The sequence below is a fragment of the Poecile atricapillus genome, chromosome 1 (genome assembly GCF_030490865.1).
Source record: "Poecile atricapillus isolate bPoeAtr1 chromosome 1, bPoeAtr1.hap1, whole genome shotgun sequence".
Lineage (NCBI taxonomy): Eukaryota > Metazoa > Chordata > Aves > Passeriformes > Paridae > Poecile > Poecile atricapillus.
In genome coordinates, this window is record NC_081249.1 from 64,986,634 (window position 1) to 65,007,117 (window position 20,484).

The window sequence follows — 20,484 nt, forward strand, 5'->3', positions numbered from 1 at the left end:
AGCAATCATTACCTTTCTGTGGAAACTCATTCAAGTGGAATCCCCCATTTTGGGACTTCTGTAAGACAAATTTCTATTTGGTATGTCCACTTTACACGTATTAGTCTTTTTGTTTTGCCTAAGAAGAAAATGCTCCTTCTCAGTGAACTCTTCTACCAAGTGCACTTAAAAAGTAAATACTTTCACAATGAAACAGAGTAATAAAACCTTTCTAATGGTAACACTAATTACTAATTACCATTACTAATACTAATGGCAAGTTTATCCTAAAGTTTTATATTTCAAGTCTCTTTTGATTGGGCACTCTCCAACTGTGTGGACCTTCACTTATATTATTCTGTTTGACTTTGAAATCTTTTGAACTCCCACTGATCCCAACTGACAGTGAATATTGCCTTAAAAATGCTTTGGAGTATCAAACCTCTCAATTTTGCAATCACAATTAATGTGCCCTGACCTAGATGTTCAGGAACTTGAACACCTCTTATGCCTTCTACACAAGCAGTAAGACCTATGAGTGGTGTTTAGTGTCTGGCACTCAGAGTGACTTGATGGGCTCTTCATCATGAGACTGACTCCTACACCCCAGACAAAAGGAACAGCACAGCAAGAGAGAAACAAGGTCAATTTGCTGTATTTTTTTCATCATTACACCTGCAAATAAGGTCAAGGGTCCTCAAGATGAAGAACCAGATCAGGATGCTGACTGTGTTCATTTCCTGAGGTTGCCTTTTCCCCTGACTATAGAAAATAAATTTTCCCTTAGGAGGAGAAAAAAAATGCAAATCACTCACCCTGCTTATTGTTACATGGGGAATGTAAAAACTGAAATGAAACTGCTGCATACTAAACGTGTGTAAGAAGCTACGGAGACAAAATATAATTCTAGTAGACCTCTTTGCTACTTGTCTTTGCAGAGAAATAGTAGGGCACACTCAAAAAAAGAAAAAAGTCACTTCCTAAGTGGCCCAGATCCATTAATTCTTATTAGCTGGACTCTTTCCTGGATGCACAGAAGCTATAGCAAAGGTGTAGAGTACAGGGCAGCACTAAAAGCTGAGGCCAGCCCTAAATAAAGACTGGACAACTCACTTTTTCAAGAGAATGATGATACATGTCTACAAAAATATGAAGGCTGCAATTTCTGTGATAAGGGCATACCAAGGATTTCATGCTGATGACAGAACTTGTTTAATACTTGTAAAAAATATCACGTGTATGTGAACTTCAAAGACTAGAAGACCAAACTGCCTTCTGAACAAGTAGAAAGAACTAGGCAATATTCTTTCAACATAGTAACATTTGATTTATTTGCATTTCATCTCTGATGTAAGATATTAAGTACCTGATATTGGTGGGCGGTCTTAGGAAAGCCTTGGTGGGAGATAAAATTCAAACAGGAATTAGGGAGCTATATACCCGTTGAAAGATCTATTACTCATTTCAGTGGAAGTCAAATGTATTTAACAGAAATCTGCTTAACAAAAAGCAGAACTTCTGAAGTTTCCTTTCTGACAGCAGATCTGTACTTATACTGTGTTGTGCCAAATCTGCTTTTGCTATCAGCATGCAGGCTGAACCTAAATCAATATATGAATATATACTCTTTTGGTTCTTACTGATTTTCCTTCTAAGTCAGAAGTGAAGAAAATAGAGGCAACATCATCCCATTGTGTAAAAAATAAAACAACCAAAACCTTTGTTTTCCAGAGTGATCTTTTTGGAACTGCTTTATGAGAAGATACAATTAAAACGCATCAAAACAAAACAAACAAAGCAAAGGAAAGCAAAGAAGAAAAAAAAAAAAAAAGAAAGCATGGCAGACTAAAGGCTTCTAAAGTAAGATCAAGAACTTACCAGGCAGGAATGTGATGATGGAACTGTCAGTATTAGGACGTTCTTCAAAGTCCATCATAACCTGAGCTGAACCTTGCCTTGTATAGCATCTCACAGTGGATGTGTATCGGATGTCCCCACTCCTATATATCATGGCAGAAATCTGCCCATCATTTTCATTGGCTGCATACACAGATTCTTTAAACTGCATCTTTGGCACTGGGCAGAAAAACATACAAAGCACATGTAAGGTACAACAAGTTATGGTACCTTCCCTCCACCATTCCACATTTACTTATGCGATGCTGCACCAGATATAGAACACAAGCAGCCAGACAGCCAATGACTTAACACAGCATCTCCAAAATACAAAAAATTACTCACAATCAGACACTGAGTCATTAATGAAGATGGTGGTCTTGCTGGGTTCTCCAAGGGCAGCATTCATGGGCATTCTTAGCACAAGCTCAAACTTCTCTGTTCCTTCTAACACTGGCTGTCCAAGATCATCCAGAATTATCACACGAAATGTCTGCATATTAACTCCAGGGGAAAAATCCAAATTACGACTGATGCCTACATAATCTACTCCAGCTACCAATAGAAAAGAGATAAAAATAGCATTACATATAATTTTTTTAAAAAAATTAAATCTATCATTAGGCAGTTAATTGTAGCTAAACATTTTTCCTTTTTAACTTTAATATTTTCCAGATTCCGGCATTCATGTAAAGCAAAACTATCTTTTGGTCATTTAACTTGGACTGCACAATAAAATAAGTCAATATTAATTAGTTTTTTGTTTAATGATGATTTGAGTCACAAATTTAGGCTGATTCCATTCTGTTCTAAATCAACAGTTATTCCAGAAAAACTAATGAAACTTGCTCGAAGTGAGAAATGAAAGTAAGCAAAAAGCTTTGAGAGAGACTCAAAGGAGGAGATGAAGCAAAGTCTTTTGGAAATAAATTTCTTATTATTTTGTAACAAAGATGGAAGTTTTAAGATTAATGTAAAAAAGGGAGACAAGGCCAGTGAGCTGACTGGGGGAAGAACTGCTGAGAGGAGTTGTTTAAAACAGAATGAATGGAAAACAAACAAAATTCTGCTCAGAGCATATCAGATGAGGTCTACCATCTTATTCTGAAAGGAAGATTGATCTGGATTTGTTTTCTTTTAAACAAAGCAAACCAATCCATAACATGTCAATGTGAAGAAGGAACAAGATCCTGACTAAAACACGTCTTGGAATCAAGGCATTAAAGGTATCTAAGACTTCAGGGAAGGACTCAGTTTTAACCCTAGTTTTTGGGAAGAATAAACAGCTGAGTTGTTGAAACAAAGCTTTGGGGGAAACAAATTGAAATTGAAGTCAGGTTTGGAAGTCTGTGAATCTGACAAAATTTGGCCAGATTAAAGGCCATCGTCAGATGGGCACTTGCCTAAAAGCCCTACTGCTCTACTCCCCTAGAGTCAAGCCTCTAAGGCAGGATTCCAGAACTGACAGCTCAGAGCAGTAGATCCACTGCTGCACTGTGTAAGGCAAATTCCTGGTTTTGCAGGGAGACAGCCATGTCAGAGCTTTCATGCTCTGACCAACAGACTAGAGAGCTCAAGAGGTGAGCGATTCCCAGATTTTAATCCTAGAGGTATTGGTACAATGAATGAAGATCCTTACTGTAAGGAAAGGTATTTTTTACAGAAATAAAATAACTTAAATATTCAAGATTTGATAGACATCAGATCATAAAAAGCAAGTTCAGAACTGACGCAAACATGTTTTTTTTCAGACTAAATAATTTTCTTCTTCATAAGAAAATAAAATATATATGTTCTGTATATTATGTTATGCATATGTCATACATATATATTATGTTTCAATATTCCTGAAATAACAGCAAAATGATATTCAGGATAAGCATCTAGGAAGATGATTTTTATGCTGCCTCTATATGGAGACCTTAGTTTAAACATTATGATATGTTTTGTGAAAAAAATAGAGTATTTTTTTTCAAAAAATGTGCTAAACACTTCTGCAAACAAAGGTTCTGCTGAAGCATCCAAGAACCACACAGCTCCTGAACAGGACAATAGCTAGTGATTTCTCATTGCCTACTGTAAAAATGAGAGAAGCAAACTCAGCACGCTACCAGTGATCATGACCATGCCCAGAGTATGCTCTTGATGCAGCAATCAATTGCTTTTGTAGCAGTCTTTATATGAGGATTTAAAGGCATTTCACTTAGTGTTATACTTCCTCATGACTCTTATTCCTGCTTCTCTGAAATTCTGTAACCACTTAATTTGTTCGAAGAAGAGAACTACTAAGAGCAAGACACATAAAATTTTCATTTTATATGGTTGAAACTGTACCAAGACCCACTGAACTAGCACTTGTGAAATGTAGCAGCATGTGCCAGCATGTGCAGTGTAGCAGCAGTCTGAAACTGGAGTGGAGCAATAACTCACCCTCGGCAGTTACTGGTTCGGATTTGCGAGACCTCACCGTAACAGAGGCAGCTTTAGACAGATCGGTTCCAGTCCTCCAGACACGGACCTCAACGTAGCCAGCACTCTCATCAACGTAGTATTCATCATTTCCAAAGTAGAATGCTGGTTCTGGTGAAAGAAGAATAATGTCCATAAACACTTCTTTACCTTACATTGAAGTTAACAATAGAGAATGCTTTGCTCATCTCAATAAGTGAAATAAAGGTTCTTTTTTTTAAGGTCTAGAATTCTTCTAGCTATTTTTGGCTTCTTTTCAAGTATTGGTTTGTATGGTTTTAGTAGCAACTTTTGTATCACCACTGTGCTCTTTTTCTTGCCTCCTACTTTTTCAACTTTTTGTGTCAGCATATATGAATCCGTGTACAAAACCAAATGTGGTATCTCATTAAACTTGTTTTAGTTGAGTCCTGCACACAAGCCAGGAAATTCCTTGCATTTTTGACTTTGTTGCAAATATACGAAGGTGAATACAGATAATGAAACTTTCACTTGAATGTTCTCACAGATTGCTGTTGCTAAAACCAGACTGGAACATGACATGCAACTGGAACTACTCTTGGTAACATTTTCCAGCTAACTGAAGGGGCAAATACTTAATTTTAGTTCTCCCACACCTAGCATTTAAAACAAAATCAATCTTATTTCATGTAAATTGAAATTTGAACAGTCTTTATCTTAATACTGAAGTTCCACAGCTCATAAGATAGAAAAGCAAAAAGCAAAGGAGATTAAGAGCTATTCCACTTAACAGACACATTGTTTAACTTCATTTTTTCCTCCCTTTTCCAGTTGTCCTACCCACAGTAACTTCACAAAGTAAACAGCCTTAAAAACATATCCCAGCTTCATCCTGGATGTATATCATCTCCCCTTTTCTATCCTTTCCATTCCTGTTTCAAACATGCAAGATTAAGCATGCACAGCCAGTGCCTCAGCTTTCCCACTGCACAGCAGAAATCACCTCTACCTCAAGCATAGGAAGACCTACCCAAGTTCTCATGCTTCATCACAACGGTGTCTTGTGAGAATTTATTAGAATCATGAGGCTACAGTATCACAAATGCATTTGAAATACCATGCAGCATACAGCCAACTTGAATTCAGTTGACAAAGATCACAGCAATTGCTCAGGGCTCTATGAGCAGCACTGTGTGTACTTCCCCTTCACCAACCATAGGAAAAAAGCAAAAAATTCAAAGAAAATTACTGGAAAAGGTTATGGCTCTACAGAGCTATGCCTTGCTTACAGAAAATGTACAACTTACTCAAAGAAGGAATCATAAATACTTATTAATGGTAATTGAAAGTTGGGACCATCACTTCCGTAAGTCAGATTTTTATAAGATTGTATGTCGGATGCAAAAGCTATGACTTCTATTACATGGAATAAATGTTTTGGAGTTGAAGAATCACCACAGTGTATGCAACAATCTCCTCTGGTAGATTGCTGAACAATGTAAAATAACAACTTAATTAAAAATAACCAGAAATAATATAAAATTTTACCAAGTTATTACTAAGACAAAACTTTATCTGAGAAAGCAGCAGTTAATAAGCATTTTGGAACTGTATTCAAGAGTGAAATTGCAAGTTTTGGAGAAAAGAATTTTCTCTTCTGCATTCAAGATTTTCCTGTATTTCACAACTAATAAAGTTGAAAAACCCAAAACAAAACAAAAAACCCCCAAAACAAACAACAAAAAAAAAACACCAAAAAACAAAAACCCAAACAAAAAGTGAACTCCTTTAATATTACTCATCAATGAAAAACCTACAGCTGTCTCCCTACTTATCCGCTAAAACTGAAATCTTGCAATAAATTGATGGAGCTGAATGTATTTATTGAAAAACAGTGCAGATTCATAGGCTTATTTGAGCATTATTCAAGCCATCAACCTTTCCAGGATGAAAGACAAACTTGGAAGAAGTCTAACTTTGGAATATAAAAACATTGTCAGTTCCAATTTATTTATTTATTTATTTATTTTTAATTCAAGAGTATGTGTATTTAAACATGTGTGTATTTGTGCACACATACAGACACACATCAATCTTACTTTACTTGCCCATAGAGGCTGGCTTGTTTTTGTACTTGGAACTGTGAAGCTCTTATCTGAAACATTTTTAATGGGTGAACAGGATACACCCTCTGTACCTTTTGTGTAACTACTATTAACTTTGATGAGAGTTCTACTTACAGGGATACTGAAGCACTGGATATTAGATCTGCAAAACAATGTTGTCATTTCAGACATAAAATGTTCTTCTAAATTCCTAAGATGGACAAAGACTTCCCCAGCCTCTAGACTATTAAAATACAGAATGCCTACTAAGACCAAATCGTTATTAATGTGCCAATAGTTAGATAAAAGCAGTTAAAAAAATTATTAATTCTAATACATGTCATTTCCTGAACAGGTATGCTTAGAGTTCAGCACACTTTCCCAAGCCTAATCTTGTCCTTATGTCCCAACGGTTCCAGAACTTGATCTGGACTTGGCTGCACCTCATTTTAAGCACTTTAGTGAGAGGTACTCACATATAGCCTGCTTGCTCTCAGCTTGCAAGGACAAAGATAGACAATTCCAGGTTTCCCACAACAATGAACATACAGGAGGACAGGTGGAATGGCTCACTCACTGCAATCAGAAAAATCTGAGGAAGTGTGGAAGCATTCCCTTCTACTTACTGGCTACACAGAGAACTTAGATGATCTGCCTTAAACTAGATGGAAAGCATAAAATAAAATATTGCTTGTTTCTTACAGCATTATCCTAACACTTGCTTTACTGCTGCTGAAGAAGAATCCTCACATACTATTCAATCCTGTAGTCACAGCCAAACAAAAAAAAAAAATCTAAATCCTCAGCTAGCTTGCCTTGTATTTCAGAGTGAGTTTTTCACACTTTTTGAGGTATGTATGTTCAATGAAAGACACATTCTGCATGGTTACCCATCCTAGGAAACAAATCCTTACAAATGTTTTCTAAATTCATTTCCTGTAAGCTGTGTTAGTAGCTCCCCAGGGGAAGTAGCAAAGCCAAGCTCCTAACAGGGAAAGCATTGTCTATCTCAGGTCATGTCTGGAAAACACTCTGCTCAATGACTGCAGGCTCACTTACAGCAGACCTTTAATCTAGTAATCACTCTGAAGAGAGACTACTGCAAATTTAATGGTTCTTCTTAGAGAAATAAGAGGAAGTTTTCTAAAGGTTTTTTTGTTCAGACCCACAGATTTCACTGGCATGAAGTTACAATAATCAGAGGAGAAAGGTTAGGAGCTTTAGTCCCAGGTTTCTTGGCACAGAAATGAAAACTTTGCCTTGTCCTTGTACTTACAGAGTCAGAGGCATATCTCAATGACAGCACTCGTCAGTCATCAAGAAGGAAAACAAACACACTTCTCATCTTGTTAGGAACACATCTAACTTTGAAGGTACATCGTCCAATCAGTGTGATAGCACACAAATATTTATTTCCAAAGAAGCTTTACCTTTTAAAATTATATCCTAATGAAGTGCTTGAGGGAGACACTGCAAAAGAGTAGGTTGTTTATAAAAATCCTGTTGGCAGGATATTTAGGACAAACACAAAAGAACAGAGACAAAAGTCTTTTGTGCTGACACCTTGGTAAGGCTTAAAACAAAAGTGAATTCCAGTGATATATGTTGCCAGTGATGCGCACACACACACGCACACACAGACACACATATATATATACTCTCAGGAGGAAAAAAATAATAGAAGAAAACAGACATGGCACTTTGACATATTCAGATACTGGAACCAGGAGGAGCAGTCCTTACAAATGAATTTATGGCTCATCTTTTCTAGGGTTAAGACTATTTATTCCTAAAAGCTTTTGCCTTCCTTCTTTCCATGAACACTACAAACAAGGCTGTGAACATGATGAATTGCCAGAGCTAGCAGAAGTCTGTTGTGCTAATGCAGAAGATGTAAATCAGTGCTTTGCAACCTTATGACCCTGCTCTGGTACAGTCTGGACGTGCTAGGGCCATGCTGAATCAGATGTAAGGAGCCCTGGTGGCTGGCACAGCTAATTAACTTGGACACAAAACCAGACAAACACAGCCAGGTTTGGCTAGACCTGATCTGGCTCATACTCAGGCAACGCACACATCCCTACACAATGCCTACTTGCATTTCAGGATCAAAGCTGGCCTGAAAGGACTGATCTGATGACAATCTGATCAGTAACATAACAGATTCCAGTGTTATAAATGTGAAGCGTGTGAGTTGTAGGTAGACCAGTTAAGAATTATGTGTACATAATTCTTAATTCTTAACATTAAATGTACGAAGGCATGATCATCTACTGTTTAATAGCAGTAAAGGTCAAGTTCTGAAATCTCTCTTATATATGCGTGTTAATAGCACCAAAAGAAAAGCCCAGAGAAACCATCCACTACAAAAACTTTATACTAAGACAATATCAAAGAAGACTTTTAAAATCTGAAACTAGGTAGCACCATTCTGCAGCTATTTACACACACTTGAAACTATGCAAACGACTGAGCTTTCATTTAGCACAACGAATTTAATTTGCCAAGTCATTTATTTTCACTGAATGCTGTAGAAGCAGGGGTCAAGATTACAAAGCTCAGTTCTGTAGCAGGTACCTATTGTGCAAATGCCAATAGCTTTTTATTTGATGTGGTCAAAACAGATCACTTTTCAAATTCATATGTTGCAATCTTAACAGCTTTCATCTTCTTAGCAGTGTTGTCATAACTTCTGCAATCAAAAAGTAAATTCTTCTCAGAATCAAAATTGCTAGTTTCCGCCAAATTGCCACAAACATTATCTTAAGAAAATAATATCTGCTTTTCCATTTGTCTCAGCAGACCATTTCTGTCAATTTACTTTAAAGGGTTTCTTAAAACAATTCTGCAAACACCGTAACAGGTAATAGGACAGACTCAAAGTAAGGCAATCTTTACCAAACACACTTTGATTTTGTAAGGAAATTGCAGTTTCTTTTTTAATCCACAATGGCAGTGCCGTACATTGATTAGACTGGCTCATCACTTAATTACTCTCATTTTATGCAACTTAACCTAGTAACTTCAGTTGAGTAATATGGTGTGAAGCAGCAACTGCTATGAACAACATTATATATGGTTCACTTTTAATTAATTTATGACACACACTAATTTAGTGTAACACTTTACATTTTAACTCACCCTTTATGTTACTGCATCCATGCTTCAGTTTCTCTAGACACAGTACTACCACAAGCAGCACCTGCCTGGCAGGTTTGCAGTCAATATCTAAACACTCTGCTACATCAATAAGCAAAACTCAGATGTGAGCAAAGTAGCATGCTACAGGAAGCAGACTACAGCTCCATCTGCAAGAGTGAGGATGGCAGTGAGATGGCTACAGTGATACTCCATCTCTGATCACCTGTACTTTCCTTCTTGACAGCCTGCAGCGTTTTTTGTAGCCTGAAGAACAGAGATAATTCTGATTTTGTTTAATGTCAGGCTGCTGGTCATAAATGGTGCAGTAACAGCTTGATGAGCTACAGAGTATTCCTGAACAATGGAGAATAAAGACAATTGAGTGTATGAGGACAAGCTGTAGCTCAACTCGTTGAGGATGTGTGCCTTTAAAGTGAAAATTAGTTTTTCAACAATCAGTTAATTATTATGTACAAGACAGTAATGAGCAGTCTTAAATTGTTTCCCAGCTACAAATGGCATGTTAGTAGAAAGGCTAATGTGTGCAATCAACTCTGAGACCTTCCCTTGAAGCAACTAATTTACCTTTGTTGGTTTGCTAAGAAACATTGCTACCTTTCCAAAACACTAAATTCATGTATTAGTGAACTAACATATACATGAAAATATTTATTAGTAGAGTAGTATTCTTACAATTCTTCCACACACCTTCAGAGTACAACCTACAGATCTTGATATCACTGGAATTATTACACATGTTGGAGGAGTTTTCCTATGTTCAGTCTGAGGACAGGGCCAAAAGATTTTTCCTGCTGTATACATCAAGCTCCAATCACTTGCCTAAACCATTTCACAATGTAGGTAATTGCCTCATTTGCCAATGGAAATAAAAATATAAAGACAGATGAAGAAACATACATTGGAACCTGGAGACACACCCAGATATCCTATTGCCTGCAGCAACCATCTGAATTTCACATTCACACTGTTTTCTACTGGCTATACCTCCCACAGAGCATGAAACCAACTCAGAGTCTTCTAGATCCTCTATTTTTAAGATGAATTATATTACTTTCATATAACAGGCCTGGGAAATGGGATCAGTAACAAATTCTCAACAAACTGATGAAACAGAGGCAGATAGAGAAATGGGAGGGGTTGGCAGCAGCATTTAAGTATACCACACACAAGGTTTTTCATAAGGAGGCCAAGTTTGAAGGTGCTTACAGTCAGTGATTCATACATCAGGTAAAAAATGAGGGCTACAAACAGAAATAGAATGAGAAGTTCAGCAGCATTTCACAAATCAGGCTAGGTAAAAATATAGTATGTAGCCATTTCTGGCTGATTCGACTTCAGATTTTTGCACTTTTTCTATTCAGTCAAAATGCTAGTTACACTCAGATTGCTTAACCAGTGGAAACAATTTCTGATTGGCTTTTCTGCCCACATACAGTCAGAACATATTTAGCTCACCAAGGCTGTAGAACAAAAGTATGCCAGAGATCCCTTTACCAGAGCTACTGTTAAGGATGGGACTTTGCAGAGAAGACAGAGCAGAAATGAAAATAGAGCAACAGCCAGACTTACCAGACCACAAAAGCAGAGCTCTAACAAAAGAAAATATGCTCTACTGTATGTTAAAACTTCTTGAATTCTGTCCCTTGGACTTTTGATCTCATTTGTGTGTGAGACAAAAGAGTATCCTGACAGTGAAGTGAGATAGTAACTGAGTTAATATTTTGAGGATTTACAAGTTCAAAAGAAGAATCCATGGAACTACAGCCCAATGGGCTACGATAGCTACAGTATCTTTAGGGTCTTCAAAGACTATGAGCAAACCAGCAAAGTCTCTGTATGAGGAGATTCAGAGTATGGAAGATGATTGAAGAAACCTTAGGAAAACTGAATGCACCAAGAGATCCCACTCAACTTGATTATCCAAATCTTAAACATACAAAGCACTCACTTGGTCACTGAATTCACTCCCTACAACCATATCCAACACTGAACAAATTATTAACTTAGAATGGTTTGCTAGGCATTCATTACATTTCTAAACAGTGTATAATAAATGCAAGATCTACAGTACAAAGATCAATGCCACCAAAATACAATATACAAGACACAAGAGACACAAGACACAAGAGAGAAAGCAGTTCAATGTACTCTTGAGCGAATTGTCATAAACCAATAATACATTAGGGATGCAATATAAGTTCACACAAGAACACATAAACTCATTCTAAATTTAACAGAAGGTATAATTTTTTAATCTTGTGCATTTTTGGTTATTGGCCATTCTGTGTGCTTCGTGTACAAAACTAAAAGTTTTCTGTATTTCAACACTCTACTTGAACTATTACTGCAATTCACATAGAAGTATAATACTGTGTGTGTGAGCAACCCATTTAAAACATGCAGCAGTGAAGGCTGAAGAGCCCTGCGCTCCACCAGCTGCATTCCAAAGAGCCATCTGAAGTAGATGTGACAAAGTACTGCCTGGAGGTCCTGTTCTGCCCTCCTCACCTATCAAAGGAGCCCAGACCATAAGGTTGGACTGTATTTCTAGTTAATAAGCAGATAAATAAAGATGAGATTAATCCAACATCTGTAGTTCACACACACATATATACACACACACTCTAATAAAATGGGTCATACATACACAATAAACTGTAAGCAACAAATAATGCTAAGAAAGCAAATCATAAATGTTCCTACTGCAAGGTATGACATTAATTTATTTCTGTGATAGGCAGCAAACAGGCACTTTCCAAAATCTTTAAGGTTATCATCATAGATTGAACATTTTTCACTCTGTTGAACTGGTGATAATAAGAAGCTATTAGTAAAGAAAACTGGGAGTACAATGCATATCATAAGCTGGCTGTCATCCACTTTTTCCCTTGATTAGTTGCCAAACTGGCCATCTGCCACCGACTGGGGAAAGGGGAGGGGTCATATTGAGATTTTACTTAACAGGAGGACAAAAGATGTTAAAAGCTACACAGAAGTGCCAGAGGCATCAGACTCACAAGCACTGTAAAAACATAAAAGGGAGAAAGTAATCAGAGATGGATGTAGACAGGAAAAAAGAACTAGTTCACTATTTTAGGCATCTCCAGAGAGTAGTGATGGATAGTTGGCCAAATCTTGACTCCAGTCCATAACAGAACAGTGGGCATGCTCTGCCTGTGGTGTTCAGATTGTAATTAAAATTGGACAAATAGACTAGCAGATGTTAACTACCAAGATTAATCAACCACCTGTTCAGTTTAAGGTCTGACAGACCTACTGGCAAAGAGAAAAAGGCACATTTGACTGCCTGCCTTGGAGACCAATGGAAATAAGGAGATTCCAACTAGCCTTGTGAGACAAGGACGTTCCTCTGATAAACTATGTTACTTATAAAACACTTATTTATCACAAGCTGAAAAATTGACTCAGTACACACACTGAGAGTTAGTTCATACTGCCTGCTTGCTAGAAGCCAATGCAAAGCATGCATTTGTAGTGTAACATTGCAGTGCTGACTTTTCAGGCTATTGATAGTAAATATCAATATGTACTTTATTACTCCAAGGAAGTGGTACAAGGAAGCTGGGTACCAATTTCCAGAACATGGTGTAAGGATTTTCAAAACTTAATTAAGTGCAAGGAAAGTGACAGCAAGTGTTTTAAAGAAATCTCCATATGATTAAATAATTAATCTTTTCTGTTTGACCTCAACATTCCCTTTCTATATTAGGATACCATCATCCAGTTTACTCATCTGTAAAATATTCCCAGACAGTGCTATCCTCTATCATGTGGATGGTGTGAGTGATTGATTCTGTTGATCAGGTGTAAAGATAATGGTCAGCAAATCTCCAACATAAACCTGAGTCCTTTGCTTTCCCAGCCTGGATGCAGAAATGTCAAGAAGATGTTTGAGCAGCTTCTTGCCCATCTAACGTGAATGAAGTGGAAGAAATGTATTTAATGTACTTCCTGCTGTGAACAGCATGAGGCTTCAACAGTTCCCCTAAGGCAGGATGACTGTTTGTCAGCCTGGCTGTAAGGCTGTGTGCTCTCACGGAAACACTAAATACAGTAGCATGGAATTAAAATCACATGGGGAGATAGCCACTTACAAAAAACTTGCAGCACACAAAATAATTGTAAGCATTTTCCCCTTAGGTGAAAACTTCCAGATCTGCATTCACCACACCTCTTCTCTTCAGGTTTCCAAATGTGATTACAAACTGAGTTTTAAATTTGCCCACAATAAAAACCAAGTAAGTAAAAAAGAGTCTACATTAGCACAGCAGTCTAAGTACTGGGACCATGAAAAAGTAGAGCTTTGACTCAGGGCTTGTTAAAGCATTTTGTATAAGACTTACTGTATATAATACAGTAACATTGTTAGTGCTGGAACCAAATTACAGGCTCTTCATTTCCAGATAAATACTAACAAAAGAGTTAGAGCTCATTTTTTCTCCTCTATGAAATTATTTGAGTCACTGCTTCAGCTGGAAGGACAGAGGGGACTTCCAGGCTGATCTAGCTTAGCTGCTAAGTGCTTGAGGATTAAGGCATTTCCATGGAAGAGTAGGGTATGAGTGCTTTTGTGAGTCTTAAGACTGAATTTCAGGATTCCTCTGTCCAAGGGGAATGAAAAGTCCACATTAACCTCCTCTTCCTTTTCCTAGATAAATAATATTTATCTATTATGTAAGGTGCCTCCTTCAAATGACCTTTATGCTGAACTCTGTGCTCTCCATGCAGTAGAGGTATGTCCTTCATGCCCAATAGTGCTTACACTTTTGTAATTGCAAACTAAATTTCAGTGGTGGGGTTTAGATCTACTGTCATAAACCAATGAATCAATGTATTCAGATGCACCAGGTACCCCTGGTGATTGAGATCAACAATTTAGATACTTGTCCTAGGATGGGATGTTTCCTGGGAGTACATCTTTTTTCATTAACTATAGAAGAATTCTGTAACAGACTATTTGAATCGGATGTCTAAAGTTTTAGAGGCTAATGCCAAGTGAGATTAGTGCCACCCCAGAAGTGGATGATTTACATAGGTCTTTTCCCTATGCATGCTTTTCTGCCATGGTTCACAGTTAGTAACCATCACATCTGACTCAAACAAACCATGTTTTTATTTTTTTGTGCCTTAACTGTAGTGGCATGTGTAACTTGAAATCCAAGATTTCCATGTGATGTTTTTTTCTGCTTCTGACTTCATTAACTTAATTCTTTTATTTTTTTCTATCTAACTTTAGTACCTATCAGGAAAAGACCCTTCCAAATTAGGAAATGTCCCAATAGCAGCACCAACTTGAAAACCACCATTCACAATATGTAAATATACCAGTGCATATTCTAAATACTACAATTTTTTTTTCCAGATTTTGCTTTGGCAGCACAGCACAACTGTATAATCCCCAATTAAACTTTCCAGTTGTCTGGAATTTAGTGAATACACTGTAGTTCACTAGAGCACACCTCTTACTTTTTTTATTGCCATGATTATATAGCAACTACGACATTCTAGTTAGACCCTAAGGGGATTCTCCAGAAATAAAAGACTTGGATGGTAGGTGCTGAAGGTGAGTGTTAACTAATTAATTCACATTGAATACCAAAGTAGATAAGGCAATGTTGGTAGTGCTGACTTGAGTTCCATAGAAAAGATCTCATGTAGTATTATTAAACTTTGACCTTTGCTATTTCTATTGTTTGGCCTGAAGAAGACAATGCATAATGTTAATTCACTCACATTACTCAGAGATATCACTTAATGACACACTGTGACATTTGTCCAAAGCAACTCTGTTAAGTAGAAGACGAATATAAACAAACAGAAATATATATCAGTAGATGTGAAGTAGAGAAAAAAGTGGACCACAGAATTTAGCATTACAGCATTGCTACAGCTGATAGGCTCTTATATATATGCTAAATCTTCTACCGACCTCTTAGACACCTGAATTAAATCTTACTGTTAAAAGCTAAAGAAATTTTTTTTTTTTCACATACCACACTGGTTTAACTTAGTAAAATGAATTTACTAATAATAATTAATAACCAATGCTGCTTAAAATCATCCGCTTATTTATGCAGAATTTCAATCATGAGTGCCAGGGTGCTAAATTGCTCACATCTTACATAAATATGTGCTTGTATGTATATTTTTAAGTGTGTGTGAATACATAAATATGCAAAGTGTAATCTATAATTTATCTACTCTGTAGTCTGTACTTTGTTTTTTATAGAAAAGGCAGTGCAACAGATATCAGATGAAACAAAATACAGACTTTTCATGCTTTATATTTTTACGCAAACTAAAAACAACGTGGTAGGAAATTTTATTGGTAAGTGAATTGTTGTTAAGTTTTTGCATGTGTTGGAATTCTTTGTGGGAGTTCTTTCACTGATACGGAAAGCTAAAAAGGAGTTCCGCCACATCGTTCCAAATACCACATATCAACATTTTGGGTGTAAAAAGAAAAGTGATTGCAAAAAGACTTCCAAACCTTTCCTTCAAAGACACCTTATCTTTCAATATCCCAAATATTCTTTACTCCTACCAACATATATATGTCAGTTGCTACATAATAAAAACATTCTAATTTCCCAAACACTTCCCCTGCTTTTTTAATTATTGTGTAAGATTATTCTTTGTTAAATTAATTTGTGTAGAAAAGTTTGTAGCTCTGAGGTAACTTGTGCTCATAAATGCAGAAACTTAAAACTGAACAGTGGAACACAAACTAAATTACTTCTGCTTTCTAATGGTAGTGTTAAAAGAGATTTCTCATTTGCTTCCCTAATATTTTGTGTGGGTTTCATAAAATATTAAGTTTTATACTCTCTTGTGACTGGGAGTAACTGAGATTCCCACTGAAGTCAGATGGTCTAGTTTCAGCTCATTTCTGATTTTAACTAGTATCTTGGAGAATCATTCTCTCCATCCCAAACTTTCCATATATATTTTAAGCAGTCAGAACACTTCCAATTTTTGAAGAATCAGCTTCTGCATGAATACATAGTTTTAATAGCTACTCTCAAAATATTCTATACTCTGCTATGCACAAACTTCAAAGTTCATGAATTCATAAAATTTATTCATACAAATCAAACTGCTGTAGAAGCTCCTAAATGAAAATTTGTGTTTGCTATAATAGCAGTCAGATAAAGATTTATTTTGGCTTGCATTCAATATCAGATCTCTTACAAGACATCTTTTTTCAACCTGTTGTAGTCATTAATGCTATATGATTACCCAAATGCTGCACAGAGAAAACAAAGTCACCTCTGTCACAGGATTACAGGTGAGAAATTTCAGGCACACTGAGTATTTATGAGGCAATTAGATGGGTGTGGACTTCCTGCCTTTAAGAGCTGCCTTTTATATCCTTACCTAGAGAGAAATCACTGTGCTGATAATAATGGTCTGTTTTGGCATCAGACTTTCAGAGTACTGTACTATCTAATTCCTCCCTTTAGTCTTTAAGAAATATGATGGTGTCACAACAGATGGTTCATGGCCTCACAGAGAGGACTTAAACAGTTTATCAGTAGTCCTATCACAGAATTTGCATTTGAGATGTCAGTCTCCAAACTCCACGCATAAATGAGGGAAATTGTACCAGGAAGCTTTCATGCTACTTCTCCTAGAAAAACAGTTGTCACACCAATGCTGAGACATTAAAGGAGAGGCTTGAGGCAGCAATAATACATGTATTTTTGAAAGCAGTTGGTAATACCGTGTGCAGATTCTACTCTACCCCTTTTTCTAATCACCACCAGAAGTGCCCCTTTCAAAGCAATATCTTAAAGCTATTAACTAGTTGAACAAATTACATAATTCTGTCAGTATTTCCTTACTGAGGCAATTTCTAAAGTAACCTTACTCTTATTTGAATATTTGCTTTATTAAAAGGACAAAGAGAGTACAAATGAACACTTCTACACAGAAATTCAAATGCATCAAATCAGAAGAAATATGCCTCTTGGGATCTGCCAGATGGCTTCTGCCCCCTCAGGGCCCTCTGCAGCATGACCGAATGGGCCCAAAGGCTTTGGGAACACAGAATCACAGAAACAGGGCTGCCCATGCAAGGTGACATCTTGGATTAGGTCTGTTAATGTGACAGAAGAGAAAGGTGCAGCTCCTTGCTCTGAGTCACTGCTCACATGATTTTCTCAAGCAATGAAATAACAATACTAAATACTTTCAAAAACCCACATAGGTTTCCAATAGTATTTTCTAATCTCAAGATGGAAGCAGCATGTGTTTTAACCAGCAGGAAGAAAATCAAAACCCTTTTTCTACATGCTGATTTGATTATGAAGTTATTTGTAGTTTCTGTCCTGCATTGGAAATATCACTTCAACTGTATGATATCTTACCATCATCCTTGTCAGGTACAATGGTAACGCGAGTACTTGGGAATTCTGCACCAATTCTTCCACCCATGGGCATGCTCAGCAAAACATCAAAGGTCTCAGCTTCTTCATACAAGGAATCATCGATGATGACGATCCGACACATTTTTTCTCGTTCGTCTTTGTCAAAACGTAGAATGCTGATGTGATCCTCTGGCCTGGATATGTAGTCAGAGTAGGAAAGCACAGAGGTTGGGGCAGTGCCAGAGGCTGTTCCTGCAGCATAAAAGGAAAACAGTCACTATACATGCCATGGTTATGATAGTCTCTTCACAGAGGTGGCATTTTATTTTCATTATCTTTTAATTTCTGTTTAATTTTTGGTGATAAGATGGGCTGTGGACAAGTTCCCAGGTCCATGGACTCACTTCTGAGGTCTGTACTACTTTTGTATACGATACAATGGAAAAGTGTGGTTCTTCAAATCATTTGCATCTTTTCAGTCAGAAGGAATTTTGCCTATCATAGGAAACACAGAGTGACAAAACAGCCCCTGTGAGGATTGCCAGTTAACTACCTTAGTATATTTTACCCGTATTGAAGATACCAGTGGACTAGAACAGATAGAATTTCATGAAAACAAATTATTTAGATTCTATATCACTTTACATAAAATATTGCTTCAGCTTTCCAGATAAAAAATAGTACTAAAACTACAGGTGTAGAAACCCCATGCCCTGCACTTGTATAATTAGTAAAAGACTGAAAGTCAGAGGAAGGACAAATTAGACAGTTAAGGAATATAATTTTGTATAATTTTTTTCAAGATACAAACAAGTGAAGGATAGTCAGGGCAATCACTGCAGTGCTTTCAGTTCCTATCATTTTCAGATATATGGGGCTGCATATAAAAACATTGCAGAATTATGAAGAACACAGATCCTCTTCACCTCTCCATGATGATTTTTAAACTGCATTTAGTAATACTCTTGACAGATTGCAGAGATGAATACATTTCCAGTTGGGACTGAAGATATTTAGATGAAAAAATAATTAACAGAGTTATAAACTATTTCATCATAAAATAGATAGAATAAATATTTTTTAAATATCTGTCTCTTTTCCAGTTTTGCCTTGTTTTTATTCTATAGTAGATTCTACTACCTTGTTGAGTGTAGCAGATGACCATTAGTTCCTGACTCACATCTCCACTTCTTCTGACTGGAATAAATAACTCACCAACATCTTCTTCAATAGTATAGGTGGGCTGAGGAATAAAGACTGTTGATTCTGCAAAGAAAAGAACCTCATAAAGTCACCTGTACATAAGCTAAGAGCATTTTTCATAGTGCAACAAATAGCTTGCATTTATTGTCAACGCTACAAAACTGTAATTAAAACTTGGAGGGTGAGAGAAGTAGATTTTCTTAGTGTTTCAGAAATGGAAAAGAAAATCCCATAATTAGGTCTGAATTCACATGTCCTTATTAAGTGGTCTCTAATGTGACTGATTTGTTTATCTAGGATTAATGGTGCAAGCCAGTGTTTGGAGAATTTGTCCACAAAGTCTATCTTCTTATTATTTCCATGGTATTTAATTATTAACTGTTAACTACAGAAGCATCAATAGCATAGTTCACACATAGGCTGTGGTTCACCAGGGCCGTTCCTTAACTTAAAAAATAAAATAACCAGGAAAATCATTTGGCATTGAGAAGCAAGGCTGAGCTCTTGACGTCTTACTCTGACTTGCACATTTGATTTGAGTTGGTTACTTGTCTGCACTCCTTTTTTCACTAAAAGGAGACCCAGTCCATACAGCCAGTGAAGTCTGAGAAGCAATCTCACCCTAAAATGTATCATACAAAAGGATATCATATCATTTTTCAGGGAAAAAACCCACTAAGATGCATTCTGAACTCCTTCATTATTTTATGCTCATATAATCAGATTGTGGGGTTTTATGCTGTTACTGGGATTCAGGATCAATTTTGTTGTTCTCTCAAAACCTCAAGAACAAAAGGTTGCTATGCACATAATTATCAAGCACCTTTACAGTTTCATTAGTCACTGCAACCCAAACAGAATATAATTACGTATAATATAAAATTAAGTGATATCAGCTGACTGAACAAAGTAAATTTTTCATCATTTCAGAGTACTTTGGCAAACACTGTTCTGAAAATTGTAAAGTGACTTCTTTGAAAACATGTTCCAGATTTTATTTCTTCAGCTACTACTAGCATGACTTAAGGTCAAAAGCCTGCCTTAAAAATGCTGTAGTTCAGGTTTGATAACATCTAGGCTACTCACTATTCTGGCAAGACAAAAACTCAATGTGAAAAATATCAAAGCCCTATTTTTTTTTGTTTTAAAGTGAAGCAAAAGGCAGTATTTAAAAAAAAAAAAATCCCATTTCATTCCTTCTATTTCTCCCTTTAGAATTTAGTTGGCAAAATAAAAAACTCATACCTTCTACTAAAACATGCAGGAATCTGATTTATTCAGTTTCCTCTCTCTCCCTCTCATAATTATTCAACTAGGAA

General features: G+C 36.6%; 1 protein-coding gene across 1 annotated transcript in view; it reads right to left on the reverse strand.

Moving 5' to 3' along the window:
- FREM2 (FRAS1 related extracellular matrix 2) overlaps nucleotides 1-20,484 on the reverse strand; it is a 124,950-nt gene that overhangs the window by 35,143 nt on the left and 69,323 nt on the right. The window contains exons 5-9 of the mRNA XM_058829580.1: nucleotides 19,103-19,228; nucleotides 17,963-18,214; nucleotides 4,306-4,455; nucleotides 2,221-2,430; nucleotides 1,858-2,055 (exon numbers count right to left, since the gene is read on the reverse strand). Coding sequence (XP_058685563.1) covers nucleotides 1,858-2,055; nucleotides 2,221-2,430; nucleotides 4,306-4,455; nucleotides 17,963-18,214; nucleotides 19,103-19,228 — 936 coding nt within the window. The remainder of the gene's footprint in view (nucleotides 1-1,857; nucleotides 2,056-2,220; nucleotides 2,431-4,305; nucleotides 4,456-17,962; nucleotides 18,215-19,102; nucleotides 19,229-20,484) is intronic.